Source organism: Passer domesticus, chromosome 16 (assembly GCF_036417665.1).
Source record: "Passer domesticus isolate bPasDom1 chromosome 16, bPasDom1.hap1, whole genome shotgun sequence".
Lineage (NCBI taxonomy): Eukaryota > Metazoa > Chordata > Aves > Passeriformes > Passeridae > Passer > Passer domesticus.
Window position 1 is genome coordinate 1970935 of NC_087489.1, and position 24575 is coordinate 1995509.

At 53.5% G+C, this 24575-nt stretch overlaps 1 protein-coding gene across 1 annotated transcript in view; it reads right to left on the reverse strand.

Moving 5' to 3' along the window:
- LOC135282291 (centrosome-associated protein CEP250-like) overlaps positions 1–19958 on the reverse strand; it is a 43513-nt gene extending 23555 nt beyond the window's left edge. The window contains exons 1-6 of the mRNA XM_064391922.1: positions 19537–19958; positions 18571–18618; positions 18193–18425; positions 17584–17737; positions 1524–1714; positions 8–227 (exon numbers count right to left, since the gene is read on the reverse strand). Coding sequence (XP_064247992.1) covers positions 8–227; positions 1524–1714; positions 17584–17737; positions 18193–18425; positions 18571–18618; positions 19537–19551 — 861 coding nt within the window. The 5' untranslated portion in view covers positions 19552–19958. The remainder of the gene's footprint in view (positions 1–7; positions 228–1523; positions 1715–17583; positions 17738–18192; positions 18426–18570; positions 18619–19536) is intronic.
- Positions 19959–24575: the final 4617 nt, after the last annotated feature.

Genomic DNA, 24575 nt, shown 5'->3' on the forward strand with positions numbered 1-24575 from the left:
CACTCACCTGCTTTTGTAGAGCCTCTCTATGGGCAAGGACGAGATTAATTTCCTTTTTGAGGCCTTGCAGCTCTTCCTTGTGCCTCCTCTGTGCTGCCTGGACTTCACTGCGAGCTTCCTGCAGCTCAGCTTGCAGCTCTGCCTCCACACGCTTCCTGCTCATCTCCAGCTGAGCTATCTGCTGCTGAGCAGCAAACAGCCTGGATTGCAGGCTCTCCTTTGCTGACCTACAAGTTGCAAATACAGAGAGACATGAGTTGCTTGCTCCAGACACCCACTGCTGGATATTCCAGGATGACGTGGCTCAATATCCCCACACCTGAGTATGGAAAATGGGACACCTGGAAACTGGTCCAGAGAAGGCACATCTGTGCCATTTCAAGAGAGAGCAGGGCCCTCTGAGGGACTGCCCAGGCCTCCCTTATGGCCTGGCACAGCACAGACTGCCCAGCCCAACTTGGCCTCCACAGCCAAACCTTCCGTTGCTGTTCCTGACCTATGACACTGGCTAGCTGTGCCCAAACAGGCTGGAGCGACGAGCAAAAGCCCAGCCCCTGCTCACAGCCCTTCTCCCATCAGCACTTCCAAGCTGCTCTGCTGGGGGACACAACACACTCTTGTCCTGGCTGAATCCTGACTTTTTACTGTTCTTGATAATGGATATGAAGGCACATCATCTTCCAGACACCCGGTATTTAAGAGGCTTCATAACTACTTTGCATGACAGTAAAATCTCATGGTCATGGCAGCACTTGTAAAAAATCGGCAAATATCTTTGTCTGAATGACAACTTCCTAAATGCAGAGACTGCAGTTTCAACTCCTGCAAGGTCATGGAGTAGACCTGCTGCCTTTATTTTAGTGTTGCTGGCCACGCAGGCAGTAGCCCAAGGGACTTGTCCTTCCTGGCAGAGTGAGAGGGACCATCCAAAGGGACCTTGGCCGGTTTGGCAGCTGGCTGCCCATCAACAATCAGCAAGAATCCCCAGAGGCTGTTGAGAATTCCAAAGAGCTTTCCCTGCTGTTCTCTAACTAGCTCCAGGTCCTGTCCCACGCTTGTCAAGAGTGTGCTGGGAAGCAGAAATGGCTCAAGATTTTCAGCAGGAGCCTCTGGCTTCACCCTGAATGGCAGCGTGCTACTCCCAGCGTGCCAAGGGAAGAGCCTGGAATGCTGAAGGTGAAGCTTCAGTTCTGAAGATCAGGATCATGTCAAGCTACTCAGAAAGGAACAAGGGATGCCCAGAATGCCCAGAAGAAGGAGCCAAACCCAAGAGAAACTTGAGGTTTCACTCAGCATCTGCATGGTTTAACTACTGCTCAGTTCAGGGCTGGCTGGATTGCTTTTGACTTCCCACAGGAGTTGCTCAGCAGCACGAAGAGGAGCCCAAGGCTCACAAGAGCTTTGCTGGCTTTAGTCGTCAGAAAAATAACCTTAACATTGTGGCTTTTTTCTTCTAGAGACGCTTCCATATTCTGTCCACGGCATGTAAAAACATTTGAAAAGGCTCAGCTCCCTGCCTTTACCTGGTCTCTGCCAGCTGCCTGGAAAGGTCTTGTTGGAGCCACTCTGTGGCTGCCAGTCGGCCCTCAAGCTCAGCCTTCTGGCCCAGCAGCTCCTCCTCTCTGCATGCCTGGGCTGCTGCGTGCCCTTGGTCAGAGGATTCCCAGCTCAGCTGCTCCAGAGACCAGCTTGATGAATCCTCCTCCTGGGAAACCTGCAAGTGGGACAAGGTACAGCTGGAGGCCTTCCTTGGGAGCCCTGTGCAGAGCCAGCCAGCGCCACCTCGCAGGCAGCCAGAGGACAAGGAGCACCTGTGCTCTGGGCTCCAAGTTTCACAGCATCTGCCCTATGCAGCTCTGATAGCCTGGGCTGCCAGAAGCCTCTGGCACTGTTACCTTGGAAGTGCTGTGTCAGGCCCTGCTGCCTTGCCTGGGCCCAGACTGCTCCTTCCCAACAAACATCCCTACTCCAAATTCTGTGTTGTCACCCAAAAACACTGCCCCTTCCACAGTTGCAGATACAATTTACTCTGAGCACCAGGAGTGTAACTGATTTCCAGCCATTGATCCAAAACTCAACTCACTTTAGTCCATCACTCCAATCACCTGCTCCATTACTTCCCACACCAAACCCAAACCTCCACGTGTTGCAGCTCTTTGCATGGGTACAGGAGAAGCAGCTCCCTGTGCCCAGCTTTTGGCCTGGAGCTGATTTGAACAGCAAGCTCCAGAGCTGGATTGGTCATTCCAGGCGTGCCAGGAAACAATCAGGCAGTCAGTGGTCTCTGGCTGGAGCCAGGCAGACAGACAAGGCTGCCTGCTGCAGCCCGGGCTACTTTACCCAAGCAGGCCTGCACTGACAGGGACAGAGACCCACCTCTTCATGGGAAACACCACTGGAATAATTCAGGGGCACTGCACTGGACTGAAAGTCAATGCCTCTGCCTGCCTGGATATTTCCTTTCAGGATGTCCAAGCGCTTCTTCAGAGCCCCTTTGGCAATTTCACTCTTGTTCAGTGCAGCACTCAGTATCTGAGCATACTCCCTCCATTTCTGCAAAGCAGCAGCCCCATGCTCCCACTCCGCCAGCTTGGTTTCCTTTTCAGTGTCCAGTTGTTGCATTTGTTCCTTTTGACTTTGCATGTTAGCTTCATGCATTTCATTCTCCTTTTCCAGATATCTCATGTGCTGCTGGTACAATTCCTGTTCATGCTGCCAAAACAGGGAGAAAAAGGGTCACTCATTCCCTCTCAGTTTGCTTTTCATACCAGATCTGGACTCCTGCTGCAGGGGCAGGCACAGGCTGCCCCTCTCTCTCTCTCTGCCCCTCGGGATGCTGCAGACCTTTGCTGGGCCCCCTGGTGTTGCTGCATCTTTCCCAGCTGGCTCAGCCCGTCCCAGCTTCCTTTCTGCCCTTCCCTGACCTCTTGCAGCTCCACTCCAGTGCTCCTTTGGGGAGGAGCTGCCAGAACTGCAGCCAGGATTTCAAGTCCACGCTAAGCAGGATTCAGGCAGTGCCAGGAGGATGTGCTCTCCACAAGGGAGGAAGGGAAGAGCAAACATTCCCAGCCTTTCCTTCCCTGGGGCTGGGCTGACAGGAGTGGTTTTCCACCTCTCCTGTGCAGAGGTTCCATGGCTCCATCCCCGAGAGCCCCACTGCCCTCTCTGGGAGCAGCAAGGGCCAGATCAGTCTGTCATTCTCTGCTGCCACTCAGGACGAGTTGTGCCCTTGCAGGCACACGTCCTGATGTGGATCAGCACTTGGCTTTCCTCTCTTCTCTCCCCACTGGCTGCTCTCAGATGGCCAAGGCCAAACACCTTTCTGTGAACAGCAAACTTGTGACTCTCCCCTCTCTTTCCAGATATTTAGAAATCCAAACATGGGCTTGGACACCGGGAATTCCCCAAACCATGCAATGTCAACAGAGACAGTGAGGACATTGAGAACTAAAGCTTCTTGGGCACAGAAGCCCAGCATGGAGGAAATGTAGCACCCTCAGCATTAACTGCCTTTGCCATGACTACAACATCTTTTCCTCCTTATTCAGAAGGATGCAATTAGAAAAGTTGAACGGGAAAAAGGTGCTCCTTAGAACTACTAACACAAGGTCCAAACATAGCTGAGAAATGGCCCTTTGTGGCATCTGCCAACCTGAACATGGTTCCTTTCCTTCTCCAGGTTTTCCAGTTTCTTCTGCAGAGAGTGACGAAGAATCACATCCTCTTCCTTTTGGGCAATGGTGTCTTTCTTCTGGGAACATTCCAGAGAGATTTTCAGGTGTTCTGCCCTCAACATTGCTGCAGGAGGGAAGGGAAAGGAGGAAGGGAAAAGAAAAGTAAACTGATGTGCATCCTGCAGAGACAACAGCACTGTCTTCTCTAGCGGCCTGTGTTTGCCAGGCCCTACACCACAAAGGCTCCAAAGCTGACAGAAATTAAGACAACTTCCCACCAGAGAAAAAAAGCAGGAATGAAAGGGGCAAGGTTGAGAGGGATAGGAACGTGTGTTTGCTCTTGGCCTTCTGCAGAGTGATCAATCCAAGACATACAAAGGAGAGGGGATGCCTGTGCAGCCCTGCTCCAGAGAGGCCAATAGCCTGGAGGCTCTGGCAGGGCCTGGAGATTGGGGCAATGGAGCTGAGGCATCAGCTACAGCTCCTCAGCACAGACACGGCACCTGAAAGGCACCAGCTGTGCACGGGATCAGCCCCAGCACAGCCAGATGGCACTGCCAGCCACAGCATCTTTCTCAAGAGAAAGCTTTCACTGGCACTTGGATGGATAAATCTCCTGCTGGTTGTTTTTCTCCCTCTCTGCCATTTCAGGGCAGTGCGGTTTTCCTCTGCATGGGATCAGAGATCCCCAGGGGTGAGACAGCATGGGGCAGTGGGTGGGAGAGGTGAAGCTCTACCTTTCTCACATTGCTCCAGCTGTTTCAGCAGCTCCTGATTGCGAGCCCTGAGATTGTCTCTCTCAGCCTGTGTCTTCTGCAGCTCCAGCTCCATGGCCTTACACTGTGTTGCCATGGCCTCTGCTCTTTCCTCAGAGCTCTGGAGCCTCACACACAGCTCAGACGCCTCAGTTGCCAGCTGCTTCTCTCGAGATTCTTGGCAAGCTGCCTTCTCCCTCACTGCCTCCAGCAGGGCCCAGGCCTGGAAGATGGATGCACAGAGCCTCAGGGACAGGGCTGCGCCTGAGGCCATTGCGTGGCCAGTAGGGTGAACAACAAAGGAGAAATTTCTTCAAGCCAAGAACTGATGGCACAGAAGCAAGGATTGCAATGGAGACCAATAGAGACAAAACAGGGAAGTGGAGGCAATGGGCATCCTTGGGCTGCAGCTCTGAACTGGCTGTGCTGGAAGTGCCCTGCCCAGCCTGCCACAGCCATGGCTGTGTCCCCACATTGCTCAGAGTCCGGCACAGGCACCAACTCTGTGTGGGACAACACTGCTAAGAGAGGGACAGAGAAGCTCCAGAGGAGTCTGCTGCTGCTTCTCCTGCCAGATCTCCTGATGGGACCCAGGAGAGGATGGGGGAAATCTTCTGCAGCAGACAGCAGATCCAGCCTTGGCCTCAGGGTGCAGCAGCAGCCCCGGGCAGAACAGGGCAGCTGTGGATGCTGCTGGGAGGGGAAAGTGGTTGGGGACTCCAAGGCAGAGGTGCTGCTGTGTGTCCCTGGAGAAGTGGATGCCAGTGCGCAGCTTACCCGGGTGTTGAGCGCCATCAATTCTCTTCTATGCTCAGAATAGAGCTGCTCTGTCTCCTGAAGAGCAGATTGACACTGAGATACAGAATTTTTCAGCACCATGTTCTGTTCTTCCAGTGTTCTAAGGCACAGGTTCTTTTCCTCCACAGTCAGAATCAGCCTAGAAGGGAAGCAAACAACTCATTACTATATGATATCACATTTTATGAACTCTTAGGACTGGCACCACCTCAGGTGGTGCTGCTCTGTCTGATGAGGTTTATCTAAACAACTTGGCAGTTTGTTTCCCCTGCAGTCCCAGCCCAGCATGTGCCTACTCTGCTTTTGTCCCTGAAAGAACAGGCAGTTCCTGCCTACATGCCCTACCTTCCTATTGAGATGGCAATGTGAATACAAACCTAACAAAGTCTTGCAATGAAGACATTAGGGGAGAGCAACAATTTTCTTCTGACTAACCAGGCTCCAAGGCAGGGAGCTTTGGTCAGCATGGAAGAGACATTTCCTTCCCCCATCTTGCACATCCACGTAGGAGGAGCAGCACCCTACAGCCAGGGGATCTCTGGCAAGTTCCCTAAGATTTACCAGCACCCATCCTACTTTCAGCTGGAGAAAGAAAAGCCAAAGTGGCAACAGAGGCTTGGAGCACAACCTGATGGAAGATGCAGAAGGTTCGAGGCAAGCAGGAGCAGCCTGCCTTTCCTTTGTCTTCTTCTTGGAAGAAGAATCCTGTGGCACTGAAGCCAGGCAGGACTTGATCAGCTGGAGGAGCCCCCCATACCTTGCTCCTGTTTCTTGCATTCTTTGCACAGTCAGAAATGCCTGGGACTGTGCAGGGTGGCAGGGACCCTGCTTGACTCCCTCCAGGCACCGGGGCACATTTGATGAGGAATGATGCAGCAGAGACATTCTTGTTTCTGGGCTGCCTCCGAGGGCAGTCTGGCCTAGATCAGCAATCAGGGCCTTAAGATGGTTCTGCCCAGAAACAGCATCAGATGCCAGGCTGATCCAGATCCCAAAGGCTTCAAGTTACAGGACCCAAGGTGGAGCTGATGGATGCATCCAACTCCTTCCAATGCAGCTCGGGCAGTGTCAACACACCCACCTATATAACACATTTACCACTAGAGGGAATGGGCTACCCCAAAAGCCTTTCACTTCAGAAAAACTCTAACTGAACACTTAGAAAAAAATAAAATGAAAGACAACATCCAGGCAATGGGACGTGTCTGCATGGAGAGTTCAGAATCTGCCACTTGGGAAATGCAGCCAGAGCCCCTGGCAGGTGCAAAGATGGCAAAGAGGGAATCCATTCACCACAATCCAGAGTCCCACAGGCTTTCATTTACCTGGCTTTTTCCCTCTCTAGGGCATTGACGGAAGCCTGCAATTCTGAATTCTGCCGTGCCATTTCTTCCCACTGGATCCATTTGCTCTCCAAATACTCAGGATGCACTTGCAGCTCCTTGTTCCGATGTTCTGCCTCCTCCAGCAGCTTCTGGACATGCTCAACCTCTGAGAGCTTCTGCCTGGACTCTTGCTGGGCCTCCCTCACATCTTGCTGGGCTCTCTGCACAGTCTTTTCCTGGCACTCTCGGCAGGCTGCCAGCTGAGATGTCAACTCTGCCACCTCCAGTCAAACAGAACAAAGCAGTCAGAGGCCACAGCCACAGCTTGTCACTGTCAGCCACAGCACAGGCTGTGAGCAAAGGCAGAGGACAACTCTGCATTTCCCCCTGTCCTGACAGCCCCAGATTCACAAAGGATATGGCCAACTTGTTTCAGTCTCTAAGTGGCCCACCACCAAGGGCACCGGAAAAAGCACCTGCCAAACCAAGGCTAGCAAGAAGAGGCCAGCAGGAATCCATGCTGATGGTTGCTGGCCAACAGGGCAGAGGACGAGCCCAGCTGTCCAGAGCAGCAGCTGACATTCAGCAGAGCACTGAGTGTCCTTCAGAGCAGCTGCCATGGAGCCCCCAGAGCACGAGACAGCCCCAGGGCTCCCCCCTGCAGCTGCTACTCTGCCATGGAAAAGCAAGAAGGCCACAGACCCCTCACTGCATGTCTGCAGTGCCAGTGCTCCTTCACTCACCTGCTTTTGTAGAGCCTCTCTATGGGCAAGGACGAGATTAATTTCCTTTTTGAGGCCTTGCAGCTCTTCCTTGTGCCTCCTCTGTGCTGCCTGGACTTCACTGCGAGCTTCCTGCAGCTCAGCTTGCAGCTCTGCCTCCACACGCTTCCTGCTCATCTCCAGCTGAGCTATCTGCTGCTGAGCAGCAAACAGCCTGGATTGCAGGCTCTCCTTTGCTGACCTACAAGTTGCAAATACAGAGAGACATGAGTTGCTTGCTCCAGACACCCACTGCTGGATATTCCAGGATGACGTGGCTCAATATCCCCACACCTGAGTATGGAAAATGGGACACCTGGAAACTGGTCCAGAGAAGGCACATCTGTGCCATTTCAAGAGAGAGCAGGGCCCTCTGAGGGACTGCCCAGGCCTCCCTTATGGCCTGGCACAGCACAGACTGCCCAGCCCAACTTGGCCTCCACAGCCAAACCTTCCGTTGCTGTTCCTGACCTATGACACTGGCTAGCTGTGCCCAAACAGGCTGGAGCGACGAGCAAAAGCCCAGCCCCTGCTCACAGCCCTTCTCCCATCAGCACTTCCAAGCTGCTCTGCTGGGGGACACAACACACTCTTGTCCTGGCTGAATCCTGACTTTTTACTGTTCTTGATAATGGATATGAAGGCACATCATCTTCCAGACACCCGGTATTTAAGAGGCTTCATAACTACTTTGCATGACAGTAAAATCTCATGGTCATGGCAGCACTTGTAAAAAATCGGCAAATATCTTTGTCTGAATGACAACTTCCTAAATGCAGAGACTGCAGTTTCAACTCCTGCAAGGTCATGGAGTAGACCTGCTGCCTTTATTTTAGTGTTGCTGGCCACGCAGGCAGTAGCCCAAGGGACTTGTCCTTCCTGGCAGAGTGAGAGGGACCATCCAAAGGGACCTTGGCCGGTTTGGCAGCTGGCTGCCCATCAACAATCAGCAAGAATCCCCAGAGGCTGTTGAGAATTCCAAAGAGCTTTCCCTGCTGTTCTCTAACTAGCTCCAGGTCCTGTCCCACGCTTGTCAAGAGTGTGCTGGGAAGCAGAAATGGCTCAAGATTTTCAGCAGGAGCCTCTGGCTTCACCCTGAATGGCAGCGTGCTACTCCCAGCGTGCCAAGGGAAGAGCCTGGAATGCTGAAGGTGAAGCTTCAGTTCTGAAGATCAGGATCATGTCAAGCTACTCAGAAAGGAACAAGGGATGCCCAGAATGCCCAGAAGAAGGAGCCAAACCCAAGAGAAACTTGAGGTTTCACTCAGCATCTGCATGGTTTAACTACTGCTCAGTTCAGGGCTGGCTGGATTGCTTTTGACTTCCCACAGGAGTTGCTCAGCAGCACGAAGAGGAGCCCAAGGCTCACAAGAGCTTTGCTGGCTTTAGTCGTCAGAAAAATAACCTTCACATTGTGGCTTTTTTCTTCTTGAGATTCTTCCATATTCTGTCCACGGCATGTAAAAACATCTGAAAAGGCTCAGCTCCTGCCTTTACCTGGTCTCTGCCAGCTGCCTGGAAAGGTCTTGTTGGAGCCACTCTGTGGCTGCCAGTCGGCCCTCAAGCTCAGCCTTCTGGCCCAGCAGCTCCTCCTCTCTGCATGCCTGGGCTGCTGCGTGCCCTTGGTCAGAGGATTCCCAGCTGAGCTGCTCCAGAGACCAGCTCGATGACTCCTCCTCCTGGGAAACCTGCAAGTGGGACAAGGTACAGCTGGAGCCCTTCCTCGGGAGCCCTGTGCAGAGCCAGCCAGCGCCACCTCGCAGGCAGCCAGAGGACAAGGAGCACCTGTGCTCTGGGCTCCAAGTTTCACAACATCTGCCCTATGCAGATCTGATAGCCTGGGCTGCCAGAAGCCCCTGGCACTGTTACCTTGGAAGTGCTGTGTTAGGCCCTGCTGCCTTACCTGGGCCCAGACTGCTCCTTCCCAACAAACATCCCTACTCCAAACTCTGTGTTGTCACCCAAAAACACTGCCTCTTCCACAGTTGCAGATACAATGTACTCTGAGCACCAGGAGTGTAACTGATTTTCAGCCATTGATCCAAAACTCAACTCACTTTAGTCCATCACTCCAATCACCTGCTCCATTACTTCCCACACCCAATCCAAACCCCCATGGGTTGCCTCCCCTAGCACTGGCACAGGAGAAGCAGCTGCCCATGCCACAGCTTTTGGCCTGGAGCTGATTTGAACAGCAAGCTCCAGAGCTGGATTGTTCATTCCAGGCATGCCAGGAAACAGGCAGTCAGTGGTCTCTGGCTGGAGCCAGGCAGACAGACAAGGCTGCCTGCTGCAGCCCGGGCTGCTTTACCCAAGCAGGCCTGCAGTGACAGGGACAGAAACCCACCTCTTCATGGGAAACACCACTGGAATAATTCAGGGACACTGGACTGGACTGAAAGCCAATGCCTCTGCCTGCCTGGATCTTTCCTTTCAGGATGTCCAAGCGTTTCTTCAGAGCCCCTTTGGCAATGTCACTCTTGTTCAGTGCAGCACTCAGTACTTGAGTGTTGTCTCTTAATTTCTTCAAAGCAGCAGCCCCATGCTCCAACTCCTCTGGCATGTCTTCCCTCTCCACTTCCAATTCTTGAGTATTTTCCTCATCATTTGGCATCTCAGGTGCAGGCATTTCATTCTCCTTTTCCAGGTATCTCATGTGCTGCTGGTACAATTCCTGTTCATGCTGCCAAAAGAGGGAGAAAAAGGGTCACTCATTCCCTCTCTCAGTTTGCTGTTCATACCAGATCTGGACTCCAGCTGCAGGGGCAGGCACAGGCTGCCCCTCTCTCTCTCTCTCTCTGCCCCTCGGGATGCTGCAGACCTTTGCTGGGCCCCCTGGTGATGCTGCATCTTTCCCAGCTGGCTCAGCCCGTCCCAGCTTCCTTTCTGCCCTTCCCTGACCTCTTGCAGCTCCACTCCAGTGCTCCTCTGGGGAGGAGCTGCCAGAACTGCAGCCAGGATTTCAAGTCCACGCTAAGCAGGATTCAGGCAGTGCCAGGAGGATGTGCTCTCCATCAGGGAGGAAGGGAAGAGCAAACAGCCCCATCCTTTCCTTTCCTGGGGCTGGGCTGACAGGAGTGGTTTTCCACCTCTCCTGTGCAGAGTTTCCATGGCTCCATCCCCGAGAGCCCCACTGCCCTCTCTGGGAGCAGCAATGGCCACATCAGTCTGTCATTCACTGCTGCCACTCAGGACGAGTTGTGCCCTTGCAGGCACACGTCCTGATGTGGATCAGCATTTGGCTTTCCTCTCTTCTCTCCCCACTGGCTGCTCTCAGATGGCCAAGGCCAAACACCTCTCTATCAACAGCAAACTTGGGACTCTCCCCTCTCTTTCCAGATATTTAGAAATCCGAACATGGGTTTGGACACCGGGAATTCCCCAAACCATGCAATGTCAACAGAGACAGTGAGGACATTGAGAACTAAAGCTTCTTGGGCACAGAAGCCCAGCATGGAGGAAATGTAGCACCCTCAGCATTAACTGGATTTTACATGACTACAACATCTTTTCCTCCTTATTCAGAAGGATGCAATTAGAAGTTTTAAAAAGGAAAAAGTACTCCTTAGAACTACTAACACAAGGTCCAAACATAGCCAGGAAAGAGCTTTTTGTAGCATCTGCCAATCTCACCAGCACATCCTTCCTTTCCTTCTCCAGGTTTTCCAATTTCCTCTTCAGAGATGCCACTTCCTGACGAAGAGTCACAGCCTCTTCCTGCCTTTCCGTGGCTTCTTTGTCCAGGAGAATTTGGTGAGAGATGTGCATGGCTTCTGCCTGCACCCACTCTGCAGCAGGGAAGGGGAGAGGAGAAGGGGACAAGCAAAGCAAAGGCAAACTGATGTGCATCCTGCAGTGACAACAGCACTGTCTTCGCTACCTGCCTGTGTTTGCCAGGCTTTAAGCCCACAAAGGCTCCAAAGCTGCAGAAATTAAGGCAACTTCCCACCAGGGAAAAAAAGCAGGAATGAAAGGGACAAGGTTGAGAGGAATAGCAGAGTGATCAATCCAAGACATACAAAGGAGAGGGGATGCCTGTGCAGCCCTGCTCCAGAGAGGCCAATAGCCTGGAGGCTCTGGCAGGGCCTGGAGATTGGGGCAATGGAGCTGAGGCATCCAGCTACAGCTCCTCAGCACAGACACGGCACCTGAAAGGCACCAGCTGTGCACGGGATCAGCCCCAGCACAGCCAGATGGCACTGCCAGCCACAGCATCTTTCTCAAGAGAAAGCTTTCACTGGCACTTGGATGGATAAATCTCCTGCTGGTTGTTTTTCTCCCTCTCTGCCATTTCAGGGCAGTGCGGTTTTCCTCTGCATGGGATCAGAGATCCCCAGGGGTGAGACAGCATGGGGCAGTGGGTGGGAGAGGTGAAGCTCTACCTTTCTCACATTGCTCCAGCTGTTTCAGCAGCTCCTGATTGCGAGCCCTGAGATTGTCTCTCTCAGCCTGTGTCTTCTGCAGCTCCAGCTCCATGGCCTTACACTGTGTTGCCATGGCCTCTGCTCTTTCCTCAGAGCTCTGGAGCCTCACACACAGCTCAGACGCCTCAGTTGCCAGCTGCTTCTCTCGAGTTTCTTGGCAAGCTGCCTTCTCCCTCACTGCCTCCAGCAGGGCCCAGGCCTGGAAGATGGATGCACAGAGCCTCAGGGACAGGGCTGCGCCTGAGGCCATTGCGTGGCCAGTAGGGTGAACAACAAAGGAGAAATTTCTTCAAGCCAAGAACTGATGGCACAGAAGCAAGGATTGCAATGGAGACCAATGGAGACAAAACAGGGAAAGGGAGGCAATGGGCATCCTTGGGCTGCAGCTCTGAACTGGCTGTGCTGGCTGTGCTGGGAGTACCCTGCCCAGCCTGCCACAGCCACGGCTGTGTCCCCACATTGCTCAGTGCCCGGCACAGGCACCAACTCTGTGTGGGACAACACTGCTAAGAGAGGGACAGAGAAGCTCCAGAGGAGTCTGCTGCTGCTTCTCCTGCCAGATCTCCTGATGGGACCCAGGAGAGGATGGGGGAGATCTTCTGCAGCAGACACCAGATCCAGCCTTGGCCTCAGGGTGCAGCAGCAGCCCCGGGCAGAACAGGGCAGCTGTGGATGCTGCTGGGAGGGGAAAGTGGTTGGGGACTCCAAGGCAGAGGTGCTGCTGTGTGTCCCTGGAGAAGTGGATGCCAGTGCGCAGCTTACCCGGGTGTTGAGCGCCATCAATTCTCTTCTATGCTCAGAATAGAGCTGCTCTGTCTCCTGAAGAGCAGATTGACACTGAGATACAGAATTTTTCAGCACCATGTTCTGTTCTTCCAGTGTTCTAAGGCACAGGTTCTTTTCCTCCACAGTCAGAATCAGCCTAGAAGGGAAGCAAACAACTCATTACTATATGATATCACATTTTATGAACTCTTAGGACTGGCACCACCTCAGGTGGTGCTGCTCTGTCTGATGAGGTTTATCTAAACAACTTGGCTGTTTGTTTCCCCTGCACTCCCAGCCCAGCATGTGCCTACTCTGCTTTTGTCCCTGAAAGAACAGGCAGTTCCTGCCTACATGCCCTACCTTCCTATTGAGATGGCAATATGAATACAAACCTAACAAAGTCTTGCAATGAAGACATTAGGGGAGAGCAACAATTTTCTTCTGACTAACCAGGCTCCAAGGCAGGGAGCTTTGGTCAGCATGGAAGAGACATTTCCTTCCCCCATCTTGCACATCCACGTAGGAGGAGCAGCACCCTACAGCCAGGGGATCTCTGGCAAGTTCCCTAAGATTTACCAGCACCCATCCAGCTTTCAGCTGGAGAAAGAAAAGCCAAAGTGGCAACAGAGGCTTGGAGCACAACCTGATGGAAGATGCAGAAGGTTCGAGGCAAGCAGGAGCAGCCTGCCTTTCCTTTGTCTTCTTCTTGGAAGAAGAATCCTGTGGCACTGAAGCCAGGCAGGACTTGATCAGCTGGAGGAGCCCCCCATACCTTGCTCCTGTTTCTTGCATTCTTTGCACAGTCAGAAATGCCTGGGACTGTGCAGGGTGGCAGGGACCCTGCTTGACTCCCTCCAGGCACCGGGGCACATTTGATGAGGAATGATGCAGCAGAGACATTCTTGTTTCTGGGCTGCCTCCGAGGGCAGTCTGGCCTAGATCAGCAATCAGGGCCTTAAGATGGTTCTGCCCAGAAACAGCATCAGATGCCAGGCTGATCCAGATCCCAAAGGCTTCAAGTTACAGGACCCAAGGTGGAGCTGATGGATGCATCCAACTCCTTCCAATGCAGCTCGGGCAGTGTCAACACACCCACCTATATAACACATTTACCACTAGAGGGAATGGGCTACCCCAAAAGCCTTTCACTTCAGAAAAACTCTAACGGAAGGCTTAGAAAAAAATAAAATGAAAGACAACATCCAGGCAATGGGACGTGTCTGCATGGAGAGTTCAGAATCTGCCACTTGGGAAATGCTGCCAGAGCCCCTGGCAGGTGCAAAGATGGCAAAGAGGGAATCCATTCACCACAATCCAGAGTCCCACAGGCTTTCATTTACCTGGCTTTTTCCCGCTCTAGGGCATTGATGGAAGCCTGCAATTCTGAATTCTGCTGTGCCACTTCTTCCCACTGGATCCATTTGCTCTCCAAGAAGTCCAGATGTGCTTGCAGCTCCTTGTTCCGATGTTCTGCCTCCTCCAGCAGCTTCTGGACATGCTCAACCTCCGAGAGCTTCTGCCTGGACTCTTGCTGGGCCTCCCTCACATCTTGCTGGGCTCTGTGCACAGTCTTTTCCTGGCACTCTCGGCAGGCTGCCAGCTGAGATGTCAACTCTGCCACCTCCAGTCAAACAGAACAAAGCAGTCAGAGGCCACAGCCACAGCTTGTCACTGTCAGCCACAGCACAGGCTGTGAGCAAAGGTAAAGGACAACTCTGCATTTCCCCCTGTCCTGAGAGCCCCAGATTCACAAAGGATATGGCCAACTTGTTCCAGTCTCTAAGTGGCCCACCACCAAGGGCACCGGAAAAAGCACCTGCCAAACCAAGGCTAGCAAGAAGAGGCCAGCAGGAATCCATGCTGATGGTTGCTGGCCAACAGGGCAGTGGACGAGCCCAGCTGTCCAGAGCAGCAGCTGACATTCAGCAGAGCACTGAGTGTCCTTCAGAGCAGCTGCCATGGAGCCCCCAGAGCACGAGACAGCCCCAGGGCTCCCCCCTGCAGCCGCTGCTCTGCCATGGAAAAGCAAGAAGGCCACAGACCCCTCACTGCATGTCTGCAGTGCCAGTGCTCCTTCACTCACCTGCTTTTGTAGAGCCTCTCTATGGGCAAGGACGAGATTAATTTCCTTTTTGAGGCCTTGCAGCTCTGCCTTGTGCCTCCTCTGTGCTGCCTGGACTTCTCTGTTAGCTTTCTGCAGCTCAGCTTGCAGCTCTGCCTCCACACGCTTCCTGCTCATGTCCAGCTGAGCTATCTGCTGCTGAGCAGCAAACAGCTTGGATTCCAGGCTCTCCTTTGCTGACCTGCAAGTTGCAAATATGGAGAGACATGAGTTGCTTGCTCCAGACAGCCACAGCTGGATATTCCAGGATGACGTGGCTCAAGATCCCCACACCTGAGTATGGAAAATGGGTCACCTGGAAACTGGTCCAGAGAAGGCACATCTGTGCCATTTCAAGAGAGAGCAGGCCCTCTGAGGGACTGCCCAGGCCTCCCTTATGGCCTGGCACAGCACAGACTGCCCAGCCCAACTTGGCCTCCACAGCCAAACCTTCCGTTGCTGTTCCTGACCTATGACACTGGCTAGCTGTGCCCAAACAGGCTGGAGCGACGAGCAAAAGCCCAGCCCCTGCTCACAGCCCTTCTCCCATCAGCACTTCCAAGCTGCTCTGCTGGGGGGACACAACAGACTCTTGTCCTGGCTGAATCCTGACTTTTACTGTTCTTGATAATGGACATTAAGGCACATCATCTTCCAGACAGCCGGCATTTAAGAGGCTTCAGAACTATTTGCATGACAGTAAAATCTCATGGTCATGGCAGCACTTGCAAAATATCAGAACATCTCTTTGTCTCAATGACAACTTCCTGAATGCAGAGATTGCAGTTTCAACTCTTGCAAGGTCATGGAGTAGACCTGCTGCCTTTATTTTAGTGTTGCTGGCCATGCAGGCAGTAGCCCAAGGGACTTGTCCTTCCTGACAGAGTGAGAGGGACCATCCAAAGGGACCTTGGCCGGTTTGGCAGCTGGCTGCCCATCAACAATCAGCAAGAATCCCCAGAGGCTGTTGAGAATTCCAAAGAGCTTTCCCTCCTGTTCTCTAACCAGCTCCAGGTCCTGTCCCACGCTTCTCAAGAGTGTGCTGGGAAGCAGAAATGGCTCAAGATTTTCAGCAGGAGCCTCTGGCTTCACCCTGAATGGCAGCGTGCTACTCCCAGCGTGCCAAGGGAAGAGCCTGGAATGCTGAAGGTGAAGCTTCAGTTCTGAAGATCAGGATCATGTCAAGCTACTCAGAAAGGAACAAGGGATGCCCAGAATGCCCAGAAGAAGGAGCCAAATCTAAGAGAAACTTGAGGTTTCACTCCGCATCTGCATGGTTTAACTACTGCTCAGTTCAGGGCTGGCTGGATTGCTTTTGACTTCCCACAGGAGTTGCTCAGCAGCACAAAGAGGATCCCAATGCTCACAAGAGCTTTGCTGGCTTTAGGTGGCCGAAAAATAACCTTCACATTGTGGCTTTTTTCTTCTTGAGATTCTTCCATATTCTGTCCATGGCATGTAAAAACATCTGAAAAGGCTCAGCTCCTGCCTTTACCTGGTCTCTGCCAGCTGCCTGGAAAGGTCTTGTTGGAGCCACTCTGTGGCTGCCAGTCGGCCCTCAAGCTCAGCCTTCTGGCCCAGCAGCTCCTCCTCTCTGCATGCCTGGGTTGCTGCGTGCCCTTGGTCAGAGGATTCCCAGCTCAGCTGCTCCAGAGAGCAGCTCGATGGCTCTTCCTCCTGGGAAACCTGCAAGTGGGACAAGGTACAGCTGGAGCCCTTCCTCGGGAGCCCTGTGCAGAGCCAGCCAGCGCCACCTCGCAGGCAGCCAGAGGACAAGGAGCACCTGTGCTCTGGGCTCCAAGTTTCACAGCATCTGCCCTATGCAGATCTGATAGCCTGGGCTGCCAGAAGCCCCTGGCACTGTTACCTTGGAAGTGCTGTGTCAGGCCCTGCTGCCTTGCCTGGGCCCAGACTGCTCCTTCCCAACAAACATCCCTATTCCAAACTCCATGTTTTCTTACAAAAACATCTTCCACAACTGCCACTTGGCTAACAAAATTTCCCTCTGGATCTATTTCAGTGATGGACATTTTCAGGGAGACTGGGGAAGACAATTTTCGTTTGTGAGTGAAGGGAGAATATGCAGCATTTCCTCTTTCAGGAACAAAACCCACCTCCAAGCATATTCAAAGCCACTCTGCAAGGAGAGGATGCTTGGAAGGGAAACAGCTCTTGTGCTGGGCAGACATTTAGTGACTGATGGACGTCTGGCTGATGTGGCCAAAGCACAACCTCTGCTGTTCATTTGCCACACCTACCACATTGCCCAGACCTGAGACTGCCTGACAGAGACCATCAGAAACAAAGCCTTCTCTTGCAGCTATTCTGTAACACCCAATCCAAACCTGCTCTGGCACAGCTTGGGGCTCTTTCCCCTTCTCCTGGCCCTTGTTCCCTGGAAGCAGAGCCTGACCCTCACCTCACTGCAGCTTCCTGTCACAGGGAGTTGTAGAGAGCAAGAAGGTGCCCCCTGAGCCTCCTTTTCTCCAGGCTGAGCCCACCAGCTCCCTCAGTCACTCCTGGTCACATCTGTGCTCCAGACCCTTCCCCTGCTCTCTTCCCTGTATTAGAGGCTCTGTGGCTGCCCAAAGCAAGACAATTTGCCAAATCATGCAACACTTTGCTGATGAACATGCATATCCCTGGCTGAGGAATGCGTGTGCCATCTTGAGCCAGGTGTGCACAGCAGTGTGCCTGTCTTCTACTGCCAGAAACAGCATCTGGGCTGATCTGGCTGCCGCAACTCCCACTCTCACAGGAGCTGCCTAGCAATAAGGTGTTCAGAGCCGTGCTAACATCATCCCTCTTGCTCCAGCAGATCCCTCTGAAGCTGCAAGTCCTCCAACGTCTGCCTCTTGACTTCCAGCTGGCTCTGCAATGATGGCTCTTCTCCCTTGAGTGCAGCCAAGTCCTCCACTGCACAAGAAGGAGCAAGAGAAGTTTCCAAGGGAAAACCAGTGTCATTTCCAAAACCAACCTCCATCCAGTCCTGCTGCTCTGCCTTTTCCTCCTGGGCTGACGCTTCCTTCCGCTGTTTGGTGTTCTGCTGGTGCAGACGCAAGGCTCCTGGCTCCGGGATTCCAGTGCATTGCAGCAGCATTTCCCTGGACTTCTCAAGGTTTGCACAGTCACTGCAGAGACAAGGCTCAGTCAGAAGAACCAAGAGGCCTGAAGAGTCAGCAATGCCATTCTCAGCACTCCAGGATGGAGCTGGGAGCAGTGGGCTAAGGAAGACCTTGCTCTTTCCCTCCCAAGGAAATCCTCCAGGGACAAAGGGAAAGGAAGGCAGGAATTTGCCTTCCTTCAGTGAGAAGCAGGGGCTGGGCAGGGGTGCACAAAGAACAGAATTCAGGGAAGCAAGACAGTGAGAAGAAGGAGTCTTCTATTTCAACATGGCTCTGCATCTCCCAGACAGCCTAGGGAGTCACAGTAGAGCATGAAAAACCCAGACAGGATGAGGCTCAAGGGCCACACTGAGGCCTACACATGGTAGGCAGGTGATTTCTTCACCTAGGACACCTCTGACCTCCCAGACCTGGAAGCAGATTGCCTCTGGAACACAGGAGGGGGAGGAGGAAATGCTCACCTTCTGATTTCTTCTAGCAGAGTGTCTATGAGCTGGTATTGGCCTCCGATCCTCTGGGTACTCTCCTCCATTTGATCAAATTGTTGCCACATGCGCACACAATTCTCTGTAGCTTCCCGAACCAATTGACAGGGATGCTGTTTGTCAGTGGATGTCTGAGTTGAGAGGATGTTCCCAGGATTGTCGGTGCAGATGTTGGAATTGGCCATGCTGTCACGGTTGTCTACCAGCACCTGAAAGCCCACATCCAGCTGTTAGTCAGGTATTCTGTTCCTCTTGCAAAGTAGCACTGAGATGCCTCTTCTGATCCCACAAGAGCCAGTGTCCATTCATGGAGAAGCAGTTTCCAAATGCCAGCCAGCTCAGCACTTTACTCACCTCAGGGGCTCTGGAGGAACGTCCCTGGTGAGAAAGCCCTCGAGCTCCCTGCAAGGGCACAGGGAAGAGCACACTCAGACTGCATGGCTGCCCCTCAGGCAGTTGCCTCTAAGTGCTTCCCAGCCTATCCCAGAGCACAGCAATTCCAGCTGAGCTCTTCCTCCCCTCCTTGGCAATATCTTCAGCCCAGTACTTTGACAGCAGCACAAACAAACATGCTGGAAGGTGTCTCTTTACTTGTAAGAACACCAGAAGGGGAGTTGCCCAGAGCCCAATCCAACCTGGCCATGAACACTCCCAGGGATCCAGGAGCAGCCACAGCTTCTCTGGGCAGCCTGTGCCAGGGCCTCAGCACCCTCAGAGGGCAGAATTCCCTCCCAACATCCCATCCATCCCTGAGCTGTCTTGCTTAGAATCCTTCTCCTGTCCCTGCAAGCCCCTGGCTTAATTCCCTCTCCAGCTCACTTGCAGCCCTTTCATGCATTGCAAGGGGCTCTAAGGTCACCCTGGAACCTTCTCCAGCCTGGACAACCCCAACTCTTGCATCCGTTTCCCTTGGCAAACGCGCTCCAGCCCTTGGAGCATCTTCCTGTCATCCTTGTGGCCTCCTCTGCGCCACTGGGAGATGTCTGGGAGAAACCCATTCTTGACTCTGGGAAGTGCTGAGGACACACTGTAATTTGGGTGAGGGGAAGGCAATGAAAACTGCTCTCTTGTTTGTGCCTGTGGCCTCCAGTGGGACAAGGACAGAGGAGGAGATGTGGCTGTGCTCTGGGATGGCCAGGAGCCCCCCATTCCCTCCCAGGGCTGTCCCCAGGGCAAGCACCAAAGCTGCCGCCAGCTCTGCAACAGCCAACCGTTAATCCCTTGCTATTGCCAAAGGGAACTGTTCCCCGAGGCACAGCCCAGGCCCACCCAGGCCCCTGCTGGCCTTGGCACAAGGAGAGCAGTGGCTTTCTCACTCACCCGCCGGGTCTCCATCTGCCCCTTCCACAAGAAGCGAGAAAATACCAGTGACCAAAGGCCCTTGGTCTTGGCAGGGCTTAAACCCCAGTGACCAAAGGCCCTTGGCCTTGGCAGGGTTCAAACCCCAAGATCCAAAGGCCCTTGGCCTTTGCAGGGTTCAAACCCCAATATCCAAAGGCCCTTGGCCTTTCTAGGGTCTAAACCCCAGTGACCAAAGGCCCTTGGCCTTTGCAAGATGTAAACACCAATATTCAAAGGTTCTTGGCCTTTGCAGGGTCAATAGCACAATATCAAAGTGCCGTTGGCCTTTGCAAGGTCCAAGCCCCAAAATTCACGAGCTGTTGACAGCTCCAGGGTCCAAACCCCAATAGCCAGGAGCTGCTGCTTGTTGCCAGGATGCAAGCCCCAACATTCCATGGCCTTTGTGATGGCTGCCAGGATGCAAGCCCCAACATTCCATGGCTTTTGTGATGGTCCCAAGAGCACCATTCCAGGGGCTGTTGGAGGGGCCCTCCCTGGCTCTCCCCCCATCCCAGCTCTCTGCTGGTCCTGGCACTGGCCCTGCCTCCCCTGGGTCCCCAGAGCCCTCCTGGGCTGCTGGGCAGGGACCTGGCTCATAACAGGAGTTCAAAGTTGCTGCTCCAGACAGTTTTGAAGGCTCAGCATTCTCAAGGCCTGCAGGCTCTTTAGGGATGCTCTTAGTTCCTGAGTCACGGGAATTCTTCTGTCTTCCCTGACAAAGGGCACATGGAAGAAAAAGCCCAAAAAGGCTCTTGGTGCTTACAGATATTCATGGGAAGTCAAGCTTTGCCTTTAGAACAGCCAGATGCGGAGGAAAAATGGTGTTTCAGGGGCTTTTCAAATTTCAACAGAGAAATGCCAGTGTTTAAGGCTCATAGAAAAGATTAAGAACACTGAGACAACCACAAGTGCATTTTTTATCTCTACTCTCTGTTTGGCAATATATCACTAGGTCTTGTAGGCAGAAGAAAAGCCTTGCTGCTTCCATCAAAGATTCCTCACTAGGAACAGATCTTCAAGAACCAAATGGGTCTGCTTGCAGAAGCTTTGGCAGGTATTTTTTGCCCTCATCTTCCACAGTATTCATCTGTGTACTAGGGAGGATTTTTGTGCCCCAGTTGACAGGAATTGGCTTCTGAGCAGGGCACAAATCCTGCGTGGAAGAGAAGAGCTGCACCTGCCTTCTGTAAGACCTGTCTCTCCAGAGACAGATGGCCCAAGGATGTCACTGCCAAGTTAAGATTCAGAGACCAATGCAGCTTCAAGTCTCTGCTTCACAAGAGCAGCTTTGGGCTCCTTCAGCACAGCTGCAAAGGAGCAGGACAGCTCCTGGTGAAGGTGTCACAGCTCCAGCCTGGTCCTTGCACAGCTCTCAGTGTAGTTCTGCTGGTGCTGTCGGTCTCGGGCCAGCTGTGACTGCAGCAGGGACAACTGAAAGAGGCACAAGGCCCGGCTCAGACAAGCCCACGCTGCCAGGAGCACCTGCAGCCCCACGGTACCGGCTCTTGGGGCACACACAGCCTCCAACTCCAGCCCTCAGCAACACTCTGGCCTTGGGCAAGGGGAAAGGAACAGGCTCCCAGACACAACAGAGCTCAGAAGATCAACAAGTCCAGTTCAAGGCTGGCAAACCCTTTCCATGACCATCCCTCAGCCACCACAGGTCTGTTACAGAGACTTCCAATGGGATTTAGGAACCCAGCTCTGCTTTCCAAAGCACACATTTGGGCCACCAACCCTTTTCTCCACAGGCTGTGCATCAGCACAAGGGCTGCTGCTCCCCTGAGCTCCTGGAGGACTCTTCTACTTGAGCTGCTGGACCCTCAGCCCAGGCATGAGGGGAATGTGGTGGTTGGGTTCTTTTTGTTGCTTTCATGAGGCATTTGAGCACTCCAAGCCCCATTTTACACATCCCCATTGTGAAAAACGAGGTTCACTCTCCTGTAAAAAATTAAATTTGAAGAAAGGACAATAAGAGACCAAGAAAATAAAGCAAAGGTTTTGCAGCTGGGTTCTTGGCAGTCAGCCAACAGCACATCTGCCATTTCAAAGATATCGTTTACATACCCTTTGTATTGCATCAGCCTACTGCATGTTCATAAACATATACGTATATTTAAACTTGTCCCCAAACTAATTTATTTGTTCCAAGAATTGTTTAGCATGGCTCCTCCTCAGGGCCACCTTTTCAGAGCATGTGCATTTTGTGGCTGTGGTTTTAGTCTGCCCTTGTTATCACCTCCTCTTTGGGCTTTGGTCCATTTTTTCTACAGACGGTGGGAGCGGATAATTGGCATGTCAGCAGCAGGGGTCTCCATCATACATTCATTGAATGCTACCCCAACCAAGCAGGCCATTTAACACAAGCATCCTATATCAGCTATTTCACTACTATGTCTAGGTTTAGTTAACAGAAAAAAGCCCTGTATTCTTATAGCAAAGTTACTCTAGCATACATACAGAATCCATCTTAATATTTGCAAAAACACAATTCTAATATGTATTCATAACAATACTTTTCCCAACAGCACCCACATCTGCACCCCTCAGAGCTGAACAGAGGGGCGGGGGTTTGGTTCCACTGGGGTCTCACAGAAACTTTGGACACAATGTATGACATCTTAGTGTCCCACATGCCAATGCAAAGTGACTCTGAAAGGCAGAGACATAGTCTGAACAGGACACAGTGACACTGGTGCTAAGCGTGGCCGTGTGACACAGACGAGGAAGGTGTGGGCCAGGGCACGAATGCTGCTCTGAGCCCTGGGGCCCGGGGAGCACTGTCATCAGCAGGTGTGCCAGAGTCCCCACTGAAGCAGAGTCCCCCCGAGCCCTGGCAGTGCTGGTGCCCATCTCCTGCCCCAGAGACCTGTGCCTCGAGAGGGCTTCTCTGCTAGAGGGCAGCCAAGGCCAACGTGCATTAGGGGCTGTGCTCCATCCTACAGGGATCTTGGTAGGAGCACCTGGAGGAACTGGTGCCAACACTTGGTATGTGCCAGATGATGTTGTTCCTTCCTGGAATGATTTTTTCATGGAAGGGCTTAGCAGTAGCACAGAAACACCAACAGCTTCTGAATTTCACAGGACAAAGAGACTCCACCAAAACACTGTCAGGTTTCCTTGTGCTTTTCTGTCTTTCTTGCACTCTGAAAGAAAAAGAATTGGCCCAGCCTCTGCTATTCAACCCTCCACTTGCTGTGTGTCTTCCTGTGGCAGCTGACGTGCAAACACAACTGGCTGCCGGCTGACCATGGCAATGGAGGCCATAAACAGGGAGGTCCCCAGTGAACATCAAGGCAAACACGTGGGGAAATGCAGAGGATAGGGATAACTCTGGGAGGAGAAGCTGTTCTGTGTCTCTGATGATGGTGCCAGCCCCCTGAAGGAGTGGCCATGACAAGTGCTGGAAGCAGCCATGTCCTGCTCTTTTCTGCTGTCACACTCACACAGGACAGACTTGTTGCCCACAGGTTCACCAGACTTGAGCCATTGAGGAACAATGGAAGGCCATGCATTGGTAGGAAATGGCTTCCAGCAGGAGCAAAGCAGGATCGTCTAGCAGGAAAGCCTGAGCTCGTGAAGCGGGTCATGTCCTCAGCAGATACCAAAGTGCTTCCCTCCAGCCCTGAATGTCGGCCTCAAGTGCCTGCTTTTCTTCAGTGCCTGCTGCTGCTTCCTTTATTCCAAGCCAGTCCACGATTTGCTTTGGAAGTTCATGCATGTGTTTTGTAGGTGCCTGAATGAAGTAGGGGGACGGCAGCTGCAGACCAGCCTTGTGTCCCTCTCATGATGGCATCAATGCCACTGCCTTGGGATGCCTGCCTGTGGAAGGCAACTCTGCCCACGAGCACATCCATTGTAGTCAGGCAGAGGCACAGGTTGTAGCTGTAGCTGCCCAGCATTGCTGTGAGGCTGGCAAGCCAAGAGAAAGCCCTTGTGACTGATCCTGCTGAAGCCTTCTGCTAAACCATGTGCAGTGCTGCCCACAGTATCCCCCATTTTGGCATGGCGGCTGGTGCAGACGCCTCGCTGGGCAGGTGCCGGCGTTCAGGGTGCTGCTGTTCCTGTGTGCTCTGGTGCTGTTTCTGTGGCTTCCAGAGCCACTTTGGCAGCAGCGACTCAGCAGCCCTGCTCGAGGAGACATCGCTGCCCCTGCCATGGAGGCAGAAGCTCTGCGGGCCCAGAGCTCTCTGTCAGGAGGGCCTCATCCTCAGCACCATGGCCTGGGCAGCCGCAGGGGCCCGGGCTGCCTGCCAGCCCTGCTCTGCCCACTGCCCTGGCAGCACCCAGTGACTGTGCCCTGGCAGGGCCCCTTGCCCTCCTTGTGCCCAGCCAGTGCAGTCTGGGCACCTCAGCAGTGTCCCCACACTCCTGCTGAGGCCCAGCCTCCAGGGCTTCTGCCCCAGGCCTGGGAGATTCTCTGGGCAAGCACCAGAGCAGCCGGCTGTCAGGAACAAGGCAGCAGCCTGGGGGCTGCTTATGGCCTCTGACACCCAATTCCTCAGGGCTTCCCACCAGCCCAGCCCCCCAGGGGCCTCCTGTCCCCTCGGAGTCTCCTGCCACCCACTCCCTCCCACAGGGCCCTCCTGCCTTCCCATCGCCTTGCCCCGTCAGGGCCTCTGCAGCACCTCATCCCTTCACAGCCTGCCACTGCCCCGTCATCCCCTCAGGGTCTGCCCCAGCCCAGCCAACCTGCCTGGCAGCAGCACAGCCCCGAGGCAGCTCCAGAGGAGCCGGATCGAGAGGCACCTTGGAGCCCTCAGCAATCCAGACAGCAGCACACGGGCAGGAGGACACAGGTGGTGTTGCCTGGCTGGGCAGGAGGGCTTGTGGCCATCTCCAGGCACCAGTCTGGCAGGAATCCCCACAGCTCCAGCCCCTGCCCAGCTGCCCTGTCCTCAGCTGAAAGGCGTCAGCAGAACCACCAAAGGCCAAGGGGCTTCTGGCCATTTCCCTTCCCCCCTGCACACCTGGCAGCTTGCTTGCCACAAGGACCCGTTTTCCCCTCTTCCCCCGTG